At 48.3% G+C, this 13,332-nt stretch overlaps 2 protein-coding genes across 2 annotated transcripts; both read left to right on the forward strand.

The window, feature by feature from the left end:
• The first annotated feature begins 1,293 nt into the window (after window positions 1–1,293).
• On the forward strand, window positions 1,294–5,519 carry LOC4336741 (probable inactive leucine-rich repeat receptor kinase XIAO). Its single transcript, XM_015778254.3, has one exon. The coding sequence runs from the start codon at window positions 1,444–1,446 to the stop codon at window positions 4,915–4,917; it is 3,474 nt and encodes a 1,157-aa protein (XP_015633740.3). The 5' UTR covers window positions 1,294–1,443; the 3' UTR covers window positions 4,918–5,519.
• A 2,204-nt stretch (window positions 5,520–7,723) lies between these two features.
• Window positions 7,724–11,895, forward strand: LOC4336742 (uncharacterized). The gene is made up of 10 exons (XM_015778344.3): window positions 7,724–7,835; window positions 8,411–8,455; window positions 9,100–9,177; window positions 9,294–9,318; window positions 9,411–9,443; window positions 9,514–9,635; window positions 9,736–9,866; window positions 9,962–10,188; window positions 10,895–11,151; window positions 11,579–11,895. The coding sequence occupies exons 2-10, from the start codon at window positions 8,453–8,455 to the stop codon at window positions 11,663–11,665; spliced, it is 963 nt and encodes a 320-aa protein (XP_015633830.1). The 5' UTR covers window positions 7,724–7,835; window positions 8,411–8,452; the 3' UTR covers window positions 11,666–11,895.
• Window positions 11,896–13,332: the final 1,437 nt, after the last annotated feature.

The following is a 13,332-nucleotide window of genomic DNA, read 5'->3' on the forward strand; positions in this document are numbered from 1 at the left end:
CATATATACTACGTACTACTCAGCTCAGATGTTTCTGTAGTAGTATCTCAGCTGCTCTTATGTATCTACTCAGGATGTTGTCTTCATATCCTTGAATTTCATCACTGTTTTGATAGATAAACCGATATATATACTCGTACTAAAACTCGAGCTCCCTGCAGCAACAAAAAAAAAAAACTTTGAGCAGTACTCCAGCAAATTTTGTAAACCCAGAAACCGATTCATCAGAGGTAAATAAAATTGTACTAGTATAAAGTTACACTGGTAATTGAACTACCAGCGACATCATACTCCTTGAGACCTTGACACATGAGAGTTTAGGAAACAAAGTGAGGAATAAAACACACAACCATTTCGACATTAGGCAGGCAAGCAATCACCTGACCCAAGCATATGCCTACGACGAGGGAGCACAGCCTACGTGGCTCAGTCAACACATCTCCTTCGTCCAAACCCTAATCTAGTCTATGAACTGGTATCGCACAAAACCGATGCGGCGCCCCGGACAGGGCGGGCCCACAGCCCGCTGTGCCACTGACACCGCGCGTCCAGACCTTTTTTCCCCCGGGCCCACACGTCGGCGTCGCGTAGGGGGAACCCCAACATCGGGCCCACCGTGCCCCTCCTCTCCTGTAAAAAAAAAGAAACAGAGAGAGAAGGCGTTAACGGCCGTGACAGCCTGTCTTCTCGCTCGTAAAAGCGTGCTTAACGTTAACTAATCGCCCCCCCTCATAAAGCGCGCTGCGCCAGCGTCTCGCTTTTCTCCCTCCACCAGCTTTAACGCCATTTCTAGCGTGACGAGAGAGAACACACGCAGACGCAGAGATGCAAATGGTGGTTAAGAACTAACAAATGATTTGGTTAGCCTGTGCACGAAATATGAATCATATTCTATCTGTGTACGTAGCCCTATATTAGTATTGTGGAGAGTAGAACATGTACGTAGAGTGTACGTATAGGGCTCTGTTATCGATTTGTGTACGTATATGACATTATTTTTTGTGCGGGGTGCACAAATGTACATATTTTGGACACTGTTACCGACCCGGCAACTATTCAAGTATACTACTACTGTATACAACAGCTGGGTACAGTACATTGCTTCGCAAATGTGTATCAAATCCAATCATGTACTAGTACTTTTTTTTTTAACAAACAAACGAGCATGCATAAAAAACGCGCAGAGAGAGCAAGGAAGGAGTTAAAAACGCCTCGAAACCCACCCAAACCCGTCCAAAACCTCGCAACCAAACCCCTCTCTTCTTTTTCTCTCCCTCCGTCTCCTCTCCAAATGCAAAGCTCTCTTCTCTTCTCTCGCTCCTCGCTCTCTCCATCCATGGCCATGAGGGCCTAAATGCCAAAGCAGTCAAGCTGATAAGACCGAGAGAGAAAGGTGTTCCTTTCCGTCCTCGCACCCCCCGGCTCCGATTTTCTGCTCCCGCCATGCCGCCGCCGCCAAGGCTGCTGTTCTTGCTCGTCATGCTGCTGGTGGTCGCGGCGCCCGGCGCGCCGGTGTTCGGGGCGAACGCGCCGCCGGAGGTGAAGGCGGAGATCGACGCGCTACTCATGTTCCGGAGCGGGCTGCGCGACCCTTACGCCGCCATGTCCGGGTGGAACGCGTCCTCGCCGTCCGCGCCCTGCTCCTGGCGCGGCGTGGCGTGTGCGGCCGGCACCGGCCGCGTCGTCGAGCTGGCGCTCCCGAAACTCCGCCTGTCCGGCGCCATCTCCCCGGCGCTGTCATCGCTCGTATACCTCGAGAAGCTCAGCCTCCGCTCCAACTCGCTCTCCGGCACCATCCCGGCGTCCCTCTCCCGCATCTCCTCCCTCCGCGCCGTCTACCTCCAGTACAACTCCCTCTCCGGCCCCATTCCTCAGTCATTCCTCGCCAACCTCACCAACCTCCAGACGTTCGACGTGTCCGGCAACCTCTTGTCCGGCCCTGTCCCTGTTTCCTTCCCTCCCAGCTTGAAGTACCTTGACCTCTCCTCCAATGCCTTCTCCGGCACCATCCCGGCGAACGTCAGCGCGTCGGCGACGAGCCTCCAGTTCTTGAACCTGTCATTCAACCGCCTCCGGGGCACAGTCCCGGCGTCGCTGGGGACCTTGCAGGACCTGCATTACCTCTGGCTGGACGGGAACCTGCTTGAGGGCACCATCCCGTCGGCGCTGTCCAACTGCTCGGCGCTGCTCCACCTCAGCCTGCAGGGGAATGCGCTCCGCGGCATCTTGCCGCCCGCGGTGGCGGCGATTCCCTCGCTGCAGATTCTTTCGGTGTCTCGGAACCGGCTCACCGGCGCCATCCCGGCTGCGGCGTTCGGCGGCGTGGGGAACTCGTCGCTGCGCATCGTGCAGGTCGGCGGCAACGCGTTCTCCCAGGTGGACGTGCCGGTGTCGCTCGGCAAGGATCTCCAGGTGGTGGACTTGAGGGCCAACAAACTGGCCGGCCCATTCCCGTCCTGGCTCGCCGGGGCTGGGGGGTTGACGGTGCTCGACCTTTCGGGCAATGCGTTCACCGGCGAAGTACCTCCGGCGGTCGGGCAGCTCACTGCGCTGCAGGAACTGCGGCTTGGCGGCAATGCCTTCACAGGCACCGTGCCGGCGGAGATTGGCAGATGCGGTGCGCTCCAGGTGCTTGATCTCGAAGACAACCGCTTCTCCGGCGAGGTACCTGCCGCTCTTGGCGGTCTCCGGCGGCTCAGAGAGGTGTATCTTGGCGGTAACTCATTCTCCGGCCAGATTCCGGCCAGTTTGGGCAACCTCTCGTGGCTGGAAGCATTGTCCACACCGGGGAATCGGCTCACCGGCGATTTGCCCAGTGAGCTCTTCGTGCTGGGGAATCTGACATTCTTGGACCTCTCCGACAACAAGCTCGCCGGGGAGATCCCTCCTTCCATCGGCAATCTGGCCGCTCTGCAGAGTTTAAATTTGAGCGGCAACTCCTTCTCCGGCCGCATTCCGTCCAACATTGGCAACCTGCTGAACCTGAGAGTTCTTGACCTCTCTGGTCAGAAGAACCTCTCGGGCAATCTCCCGGCAGAGCTCTTCGGTTTGCCACAGCTGCAGTATGTGTCGCTCGCCGGAAACTCTTTCTCCGGTGATGTTCCGGAGGGGTTCAGCAGCCTGTGGAGTCTGCGCCACCTCAACCTCTCGGTGAACTCATTCACAGGCTCAATGCCGGCTACCTATGGATACTTGCCATCACTCCAGGTGCTCTCGGCCTCCCACAACCGCATCTGCGGTGAGCTGCCTGTGGAGCTCGCCAACTGTTCCAACCTCACCGTGCTTGATCTCAGGAGCAACCAGTTGACTGGCCCAATCCCCGGTGATTTTGCGCGCCTCGGCGAATTGGAGGAGCTTGACCTGAGCCACAACCAGCTGTCCCGCAAGATACCTCCAGAGATTTCAAACTGCTCATCGCTTGTCACTCTCAAGCTTGATGACAATCATCTTGGTGGCGAGATACCGGCCTCTCTCTCCAACCTGTCGAAGCTGCAGACACTTGACCTGTCGTCCAACAATCTTACCGGCAGCATCCCTGCTTCATTGGCTCAAATTCCAGGCATGCTATCACTCAATGTGTCACAAAATGAGCTCAGCGGAGAGATACCGGCAATGCTTGGCTCCCGCTTTGGCACCCCGTCAGTGTTTGCTTCCAACCCGAACCTGTGCGGTCCGCCATTGGAGAACGAATGCAGTGCGTACCGGCAGCATCGGAGGCGGCAGAGGCTGCAGCGCCTCGCTCTGCTGATTGGTGTGGTGGCTGCTACCGTGCTGCTGCTTGTGCTGTTCTGCTGCTGCTGTGTGTACAGCTTGCTGCGGTGGAGGCGCCGGTTCATTGAGAAGCGAGATGGTGTCAAGAAGAGGCGGCGCAGCCCGGGACGGGGCAGCGGGTCGAGCGGCACAAGCACAGACAGTGTCAGCCAGCCGAAGCTGATCATGTTCAATTCCCGGATCACCTATGCTGACACGGTGGAGGCGACGAGGCAGTTCGATGAGGAGAATGTGCTTAGCCGAGGCCGCCATGGTCTCGTGTTCAAGGCTTGCTACAATGACGGCACCGTGCTGGCGATCCTACGGCTTCCTTCCACCTCATCTGATGGCGCCGTGGTGATTGAGGAGGGCTCGTTCAGGAAGGAGGCCGAGTCCCTCGGCAAGGTGAAGCACAGGAACCTCACTGTGCTCCGTGGCTATTACGCCGGGCCGCCGCCAGATGTTCGGCTGCTGGTCTATGACTACATGCCCAACGGCAACCTCGCCACGTTGCTGCAGGAAGCGTCGCACCAAGACGGACACATTCTCAATTGGCCAATGAGGCACCTGATCGCCCTCGGCGTCTCCCGCGGCCTTGCTTTTCTCCACCAGTCCGGTGTCGTGCACGGCGACGTCAAGCCGCAGAACATCCTCTTCGATGCCGACTTCGAGCCGCACCTGTCCGACTTCGGGCTGGAGCCAATGGTGGTGACGGCTGGTGCTGCCGCTGCTGCGGCGGCTGCATCGACGTCAGCTACAACAACAGTCGGTTCGCTCGGCTACGTCGCCCCGGACGCCGCGGCCGCGGGTCAGGCCACGCGGGAAGGCGACGTCTACAGCTTCGGCATCGTGCTGCTCGAGCTGCTCACCGGCCGGCGCCCCGGCATGTTCGCCGGGGAGGACGAAGACATCGTGAAGTGGGTGAAGCGTCAGCTGCAGCGCGGGGCGGTGGCCGAGCTGCTCGAGCCGGGCCTGCTGGAGCTGGACCCGGAGTCGTCGGAGTGGGAGGAGTTCCTGCTCGGGATCAAGGTCGGCCTCCTCTGCACGGCGCCCGACCCGCTGGACCGCCCGGCCATGGGCGACGTGGTGTTCATGCTCGAGGGCTGCCGCGTCGGCCCGGACATCCCGTCGTCGGCCGACCCAACCTCCCAGCCATCCCCGGCGTGATCGCCGGCTCCCCTCGGCCGGCGGCATCACCCGATCCAGTCCACTAGTGTTGTTCCATCCATTTTCCGCTAATTCTTTCTTCTTTAGTTCAGATTAGTCTTAGCTTCATCCAGCCGCGGGGTCAAAACTGACATGTGAGCCCGGGAGCAAGAACACCTGCATTTCCCGCCAAGCAGACCAGAGGCTTGGCCCCAAGTGGGAAAGTAGCCGTTGAGCCCCTTCCTAATCTCGCGGTTAGTGGAGGTGTCAGTGGCTGCCGGGGAAGCAAATCACCATGTGGACTGATGCTTGCGCGGCATGTTGCGGAGGAGGAGGTTGGTGGTGGTGGCGTCGTGGACTCGCGCATGTGGGGTTCCCCATCGCAACGGCTACTGATGCTCCATCTGTTCTTGGCTGCTCTGTACCCTGTACTCCCTTCTCTCTCTCTCTAGGAAATTGATTTCGTGTAGGGGGGCCTGCTTGGCTTCTTCGGATCTTGTCTTTTATTAATCTCCATTTTTTACCATGGGCTTAGATCTTTTGTAATGTTGTGATGTACATCTTGTCTGTATTTTGTTATCCCAATTGGTTCAAGAGGATGGTGGGGGATGAATGATGCTTCATACTACTAGCCGTTAAATCTTTTTTTCCCCTCTGCATGGAATGATTTGTGTATGGCAGTATCTAGCAGTAGTACATCCAAAATACTCTGTGCACTTGTTTTATCCACTGTATGATTAGTTGGGGACCCTACCTATCTATCGGATGAATGGATATATATTACTCTGTGGTCACCTTGTTTTTCTTTGTCAATTGGAGAAAGAAATGGTTGAAACAGTGTATTATAGGCTTGACTGGCCAGCAATGCTGAACGTTTGCTTGGCAGTTGAGGAGATCTTGGTACCACTGTACTTGGTTTGAGCCCCAGAGGCCCCCTTAATACTTTTCTTTACCTCCTGAATCCGGTCATGTGCGCCATTGAGTAATAATTAGCACCTGCGTTATATCAGTACATAAATGCATTAAATCATGGACTTCAAGGTGCGTAACGTACACTGAAGAGCACGACGTTCGTGGATAGACCATCTCAATGTATAGCAGTGAATGAGCCTTCAATTTGGCCGAGATGGAAATCATGGAATACAGTCAGCCCCTCTTTCCCTGTGTCTCAATGCTGCTTGCTTGTTTTTCCGGAATAGTAATTTCTTACGAGCATCAGGCGGCAGGGGCCCTTGCTACATTTCGGAATCCAGATCATCGCACTGAAATTTTCTTCGTCAGGGAGGGCACGGGCAGATTGGCATGATACGATGACGAAGTGCAGGCTGCCATGATCACACGCAGCACTGCGCGACTGCACGAACACACTTGAAAAGCTCACACCGTTTTTCAGGTTCGGCGCAAGTACTGTAGTAGTCAACAGCCAAGCAAGAATTGCACAATTAGCGCGCACTACGAGTCTACGATTCCTCTCCTTTTGATCTCTGACTCACCTTGTCCTCAAGCGTGTAGACCTGCCTGTAACTCGGGATACCACATCAAAGTTTAGGCATTAGCAATCCCGGATGTCGATACTTCTAACCTGAGCAGAGAGAGGCCGTGAGTAGGGGGAGAGAATGCAACCCATGGCGTCTTGTCAACAAGATGGCATCAATAGTCGTCTATCCTAGTGCCTAGACCTGAATAAATCCTGAACAAGTAGCATGTGGCATGTATAAAACAACACGAGGCAAGGCACCAACTGGCAACTCGGCCATCCTGTTGCGTTTGCGCATACATCACCGTAGAGCACCAGGGAAGATTAATTACTATAGCTGTAAACTTGTGCTAACAGAATGGGGGAGGATAACTGACCATGTATTCTGGCTGCAACGGTGGTCAGAGAGAAAGACCACCAACACCAGGCGTGAAATTTGCACTGAAACTCTGCAGAATGCTGTAAATTTTGCTGTAGAGGTACAGAAAAGGCTGCATGCCGCATGCTGAATTATTGGGGAGCCACCAGCCCGTGCAATCAGTGGCACTGTAAATTTTTGCTGCAGGGGAGTAAACTACTGAGTTCACTCACGGACTGGTGGAACCGAAATCACTTTGGCAGCATGTTTTCCTCTGTAACCAGGGGACACTGGCTTTCTGCATGATTGCAACAGTACTATATACAATTCTGGATGGAACACAGACGACATTTATGTTTCGGCATGTGCATACTTCTGTTGTCACAATTTCACAGATTCAAGCTAGAGTGTTTTTACTACTCTCCCATCTCGCCCTGTCCCGGCCTACATCCAAGCTTGAAATGCTCACGTTGGAATCTCTTGAAAGATGAAATGGCCCATGTAAAACAGTACATTTACAATCTACTCCAGTCATGGAAGAGAACAGACATCTATGTCCTCCTAGTTCTCATATTGTTGCATGCTCAATTATTGTTTCATTGAGCATTGTTTCCTACCATACACACACCTTTGCATCATTGCTGCCCTACTTTCTTCAGTAGTTTGAAACCTTTCTGCGCCACTAGCTCCTAATTCCAAAACCAAGTCTAGTATGGTGTACTCTAGATCATCTTGGAAACTTGGAAATTGGAAGCACGTCCTATTGCATTCGCATCTTGTTCTTTTCAGGAGACACAACATAAAACGACATATGTACTTTGTGTCTTTTGACTCTTTCAGGTTGTACATGGGCTGACACAGGCTAACCTATTACCAACTGGGCCGGAAACAATTGGGCCCTGCAGCCCGTTCCACTTCCCAAGTGGGCTTTCCTGGCCCATATACTTGTGCCGGTGCGAGATAGCCCCCCCCCCCCCCCCCCCCTTCCTCTCGCCTGTCGCCTCGACTCCCGGACGTCTCCTCGGCGAGTTCGCCCGCCGCCTCGCCTGCGTCGATCTCCATCGCCGCCGGCGTCTGCTGCTTCCGCCGCATCCTCGCTCGCTGGTGAGCAATCCATCTGTTACGCGCATCCTCTTTCTCATCTCTCTCTAGCCACACTTTTACTTGCGTTAGCCGTTAGCCCTACCTTCACTTCACTTCTAGATCCGGAAGCCTTTTTGTCTTAACCCTAGTACCAGTAACAGCTTAGTTTGTTCGCAAGAAAATTTGGGGGGTTCAACTAAGCCCTCATGCCCCCACGTTAGGTCCTCCCCTGGCTTGATTTTTTTTTTTTAGATAATGGATAATCTGGATTGTGCAGAGTGTTGAGAAGTTCTGTGGCTCTGATGGTGAGGCTATGTGATATCGAATGGTTTTGTATTATTTTTGTCTTTTCAATGAAATTTGTTTTATAAGCAAGCAGACTGCTCAAGAATGGCCCTCAGTGTCTATGCACCACCAGCAGCTGCAATGCAGAGGCTTGCTCTAGGCATATAGTTATCATATTTCGTGCTTACAACCCCTAATTGCTTTGTTACATTAGCTTTTTTAATCTTTTGCTCCACCCTATTGCTTAGTACATAGTAACATCCTCTACCACAGATTAAATAGCCACCTTTTCGCTTTTCCATCCTTCGTAGGTTACGAGCCTGGGAGAAGTTGAGGCAAAGACCTGCAGCAAAATGGTATGCATCACTTGTTATTGCCATTAAAATTTATTGATTTTTTGTGTCGCAATTTGGTGCATGTATATTATGCTTGCTGGGTTATTTCTCCCGCATGTGGAATTTCTTCTAGACTAGAGAAATCACCTAATATATGTTGAAAGTTCATGTTTACACCTAAAGGAAATGTGTACTCTCATGTTGTCTAAGGGGATCAAGTGGAACAAGAGCAGGTAATAACTAGTCTTATCAGAAAGGATCTCTTTGGAATTTGAAATATATTAGTCATTGCTACATGTTTAAAAATACTGGAACTTCCTGGTGTATTATTGCTGGCTGAACTATGGAATAGTTAGCCCCAAAAATGAAGTTCATAGTGTACACACAATACACAATGTTTTCCTGAGATTATCCCCTAGCAACATCACACTGCAATAAAATTCCCTCTGGTGTTTGCATTTCTATTTTTCAGTCCTGTTTGTAACTTTGTATATCTTATGTTTCGTTCCTTCCTCATCCTTACCTTTCTACTGAGCTTTTCAATTTAAGAGATGCCAAAGATAAAAATCACTACTTATTCTTCTGTGTGTGTGATGCTTGTCTTTTCAGGTTGCACTATGTAATTGGCATAAGCTTAACTAATCCTTTTATTTTTGCTTCTGCAGTTTTATGCAGGATATGGCTACCATGGGAGTAACTTTGAGCAAACATACCGTTGTTATCCAGCATCTTTCTTTGACAAGGTATCCTTCTCCCCTGTGCTGTTATTGAAATATCTAGCATTGTTTTATCCTTTTACATGATGAACTGGATTTAACTGTCTTTTTTTTCCTTTTTTTTTTTTGCTTCATTTCTTCAGCCACACCTGGAAGGTGGCGACAAAGGTATGTCTTCAGACCCCTCCCCCCTCCTCTCACACACACAAACAATTCAAACCGCATGCCACTGACATTATATTTTATCATCATCAATGCAGTAATTATGCCACCATCTGCTCTTGATCGGCTTGGTAAGCTCAATCTCAGCTCTTTTATACTCTGGCCTTAGATTTACATTAATTGTTTTGGCTCCTCTAACAGCTTCTCTGCACATTGAATATCCTATGCTGTTTGAGTTGCATAATGATGCAACTCAGCGGATTTCACACTGTGGTGTGCTGGAATTTGTGGCAGAAGAAGGCATGATCATCATGCCCTACTGGGTATGTAATATGCAGTGGATTTTCTTTACTGATATCTGCAATTATATTCCAAAGAAACATATTGACTGATTTATGCTATAATTCTTTCATATATGTGCAGATGATGCAAAACATGCTTCTTCAAGAGGGTGACACTGTCCGTGTAAAAAATACAACCCTTCCCAAGGGTACATATGTCAAGTTGCAGCCTCACACAACTGACTTTTTGGACATCTCAAATCCGAAGGCCATGTGAGGATATGATAAAAACGCTCCATATTAAAACCATTCCGTTTCTTGGGGAAATCATCATTCTAATGATAATGCTTTGCTTTGTGACATTGCAGCCTGGAGAAAACACTAAGAAACTTCTCTTGTTTAACCACCGGCGATAGTATCATGGTAGCTTACAACAACAAACAATACTACATTGACATTGTTGAAACAAAACCTGCTTCCGCAGTTAGTATTATTGAGACGGACTGTGAAGTGGACTTTGCACCTCCTCTTGATTACAAAGAACCTGAAAATCCGCAGCAACCATCAGTTCCTGCAAGTGAGGCAACTGCTGAAGGTTTGTCTTTAGATTAAGTGCACTTTAGTTTTCAGATGAACTTGTATTGAAAGGCTGAATTTTATCCTCCTCTTCTATAGCAATTTTTCAAGTGTGCTGCCATCTGGGAGCATGTACTCCACACCCTGAACTAGTATTTTCATCTACTCCCATAGTCCTGTATTTTGCATAGTAAACTGCAACATAAGTTAAACAAAGAACAATAGAAGGAAAACTAGAACTGGAAGACATGCTTGAATCAAAGACGTCAAGCACTCTGTCCAGTGGTGTGAAGTGGCACTGTTCTGGATTGCTTGGTTTTGGGGTTGACAGCCTTTCTGTCAACTTCTTGTATGCTACTAGTTTGTTTACTGGGTTGTCAGCCTTTCTGTCAACTTGTATTCTATGGTTTGCTTCTTTCTTACTAAAATTCAGCCGGTCATATTTGGCTTGCCTGGCTAAAACTACATAAAAAAAATTCATTCTTTTTCATGCTTATGTATTGAAATTCTATATAAGGTGTATTTTCGTCATATCAAGTGTGAACGATCTGCAATGTTAACGTTTCTATAAAAGAAAATATGCGCTGTTAACATGTATTCCACATGCATGTTTGCATATGTTTATCAAGTGCATTCAATACAAGATTCCAGCTGCCAAGGTGTGTAGTGGTGGCATTTTTGAATTTCTCCTTTTAAAACTATCCTTTTGGCGACCTTCCCACCAGATGAAAATGCTAAAGTTGAAGATGAACTGAAATTCAAGCCGTTTACTGGTTCTGGAAAGCGGCTGGATGGTAAAGCCTCAAAGCTACAAGCAACAGAGGTCCCTTCTGCCTCACGTTCTTCCCCTTCAGACTCAAACAAAAGGGTGAATCAGGAAACGTTAGCACCAGCATCTTCAGGAGCTAGCAACTCCACACGCCAGAAATCAGGAAAGCTTGTTTTCGGTTCAAGTGCAAACAACAACAAAGAACCGCAAAAGGTATTACATTTTTCTCGCACTTGAACACCCTCCTTTCCCTTCTTTTCATGCTTCATTTTTTCCCTACTGAATCTGTTTTTTTAATCTAATAAATGCGTTACTAAATGTGAATAAATTTGCAAGAATGATGAGCTTGTTTTCTCTGCATATGTTCACAGAATCACCGGCCAGGATGGCCAGCTAATTGAAGGGTTAACCTTATAAATTCTATGTATTGGCCTTTTGGGCGACAAACAGAGGATGCTAGCCGGAACTTAGATTCATCTATGATCTAGAACTCAAATATATTTAGATATTTTTTGTTCTGTCAGTTGCTTTCCTAGTTAGTGAGCAGAGTTTTGATTGAGTGGAATGACATGTTTATGCTGCCTGCATTATGGATATGCCGACTAGTTATTGATTCTTTTTTTTTTTTTTTTGTGAACAGGCTTCCGTTAAGGATGATGAGTCTCCAAAGAAGGACGAGCCCAAGTTCCAAGCATTTAGTGGGAAGAGCTACTCCTTGAAACGTTAGCTGGATTTTGTAGCCTTAACTTTTGGAATGAGCCATCCTAATTCACTTGGTGAATGTGTGGGGCCGTCTGGCTACTCTAGCGTAGACAAATGCGTATATTCACTTTTCATACTATGAAACACTAGCATGTATATCCAAATTAAACTATATAAATGCTTTAGCGTGATGGAAATATTGCATTTACAGTTATATTTATTTACCCGCGGCTAACTCATTGGCCCTTTTGGTCCTGTTTCTAGCTCTACAGCCGTGAAGTTAGGCATCAGTGGAACATAAACTACACTTTTCATACTGTTGATTTATTTTGGTTCAAAGTTTGAACTCTAAGAGATGATTTATTTTTGGGAGTAAGAGGCAGGCCGATACATTTGGGCTCTAGCTAATCAAATGTTAGGGCCTGATAGTTCGGTTTGTACTGTAGTATTCCCTCCATCCCATAATGTAAGGCGCGCACGCATTTCAAGATTTAACCTTTAAAACACTTAGTATAATATGAAATGAATTTTATTTGTTAAAAATCATATCATTAGATTGAGATTTAAATTTACTTTCATATGATTATAATTTTGTTGCTACAAAGCTTACAGTATGTGAGACAATAAAAACTAAATATTAGTTTTAGAGACCGTGACAACTTTGACCGCGTCTTATATTATAGATAGAGGGAGTATTATTAAAGATAGGTATTGATGCTGCCACATGCTGTACGGTCTGGTGTCGCTGAAGTGCAAGACAACCAAAAACATCTCTTCATTGGCAAATACTACTGTTGACTAAAATGTTTAAGTGTATGGATGGAATCTTGTTGTGAGCCTATAGTGAGATTCGACTCACTATCAGTTCCTCTGCTTGAGTGAAATTATTGATGGAGGTGCCCAAGGCATCATATGATTCATATCGGTGGCCTGAGATGAGATGGAGAAGTCCATGATTTCAGTGGTCTAGACTGACAAAAAACAACATTACTACTCTTTAACCTGATGAATGCTTCCTTTGGGAAGTTGACAAAGTGGCATTCTGCACAAGAACAGGCCTCTGATTACAATGTGGGTTTGCAAGTGGTCACGTCATCCCAAAACTTCCTCACGGCCTCACAACTCCCCTAGCTTCCTTGTCTTCCTCTGCAACGTTAACAATGCCATTCACTATTCCATCAAAGAAAAAAAAATGTAGCATTGGAAGATAAAGATTTTGGTTTTATAGCACCCAAACTAGAGAAACTGGAATGGACATATAGGAAGAACTTAACTAGTTAGGCCGGTTTCCCTGTCTAATTTTTACTACCGACTAATCAGGTTCTTGGGATGCTAGTATGTTTACTTGTGTTAGTGAAGGAAACACCAGCTGACGTAGTTATAGGTAAACTAAAGGCTGCTAACAACAGCTTTACTGCTTGCTAGTTGCTACTCCAACAATAATGTCTTGCTCCACTCTGATAAAGTAAAAAATTATAATGCACAATTGCAGTCTTTCTCATGGAAGTGCGTAGTACTGTCAAGTGCTCCACTGCTGCTTCATGGACAGCACCATCTGATTCTGATACTTGCAGCAGTGCACTGTGCACACATCAAAACCTGCAAGCAAAGAAAACACAGCGACGTCCTCGTGACGTCGTGGCAGCCATGGTCTTCGATTAGCATACTTGATTGCATCGACAATTGACATGC

This window comes from Oryza sativa, chromosome 4, assembly GCF_034140825.1.
Source record: "Oryza sativa Japonica Group chromosome 4, ASM3414082v1".
Classification (NCBI taxonomy): Eukaryota; Viridiplantae; Streptophyta; class Magnoliopsida; order Poales; family Poaceae; genus Oryza; species Oryza sativa.

What these genes read in the sequence shown, in the direction of transcription:
- LOC4336742 (XM_015778344.3), top strand. An exon ending in CCTGGAAGGTGGCGACAAAG is followed by an intron (nt 9,319 to 9,410) that starts GTATGTCTTCAG and finishes TCATCAATGCAG; the next exon opens with TAATTATGCCACCATCTGCT. An exon ending in ACAACAAAGAACCGCAAAAG is followed by an intron (nt 11,152 to 11,578) that starts GTATTACATTTT and finishes TTTTGTGAACAG; the next exon opens with GCTTCCGTTAAGGATGATGA.
- LOC4336741 (XM_015778254.3), top strand. Translation starts at nt 1,444, where the DNA reads ATGCCGCCGCCGCCAAGGCTGCTGTTCTTGCTCGTCATGCTGCTGGTG.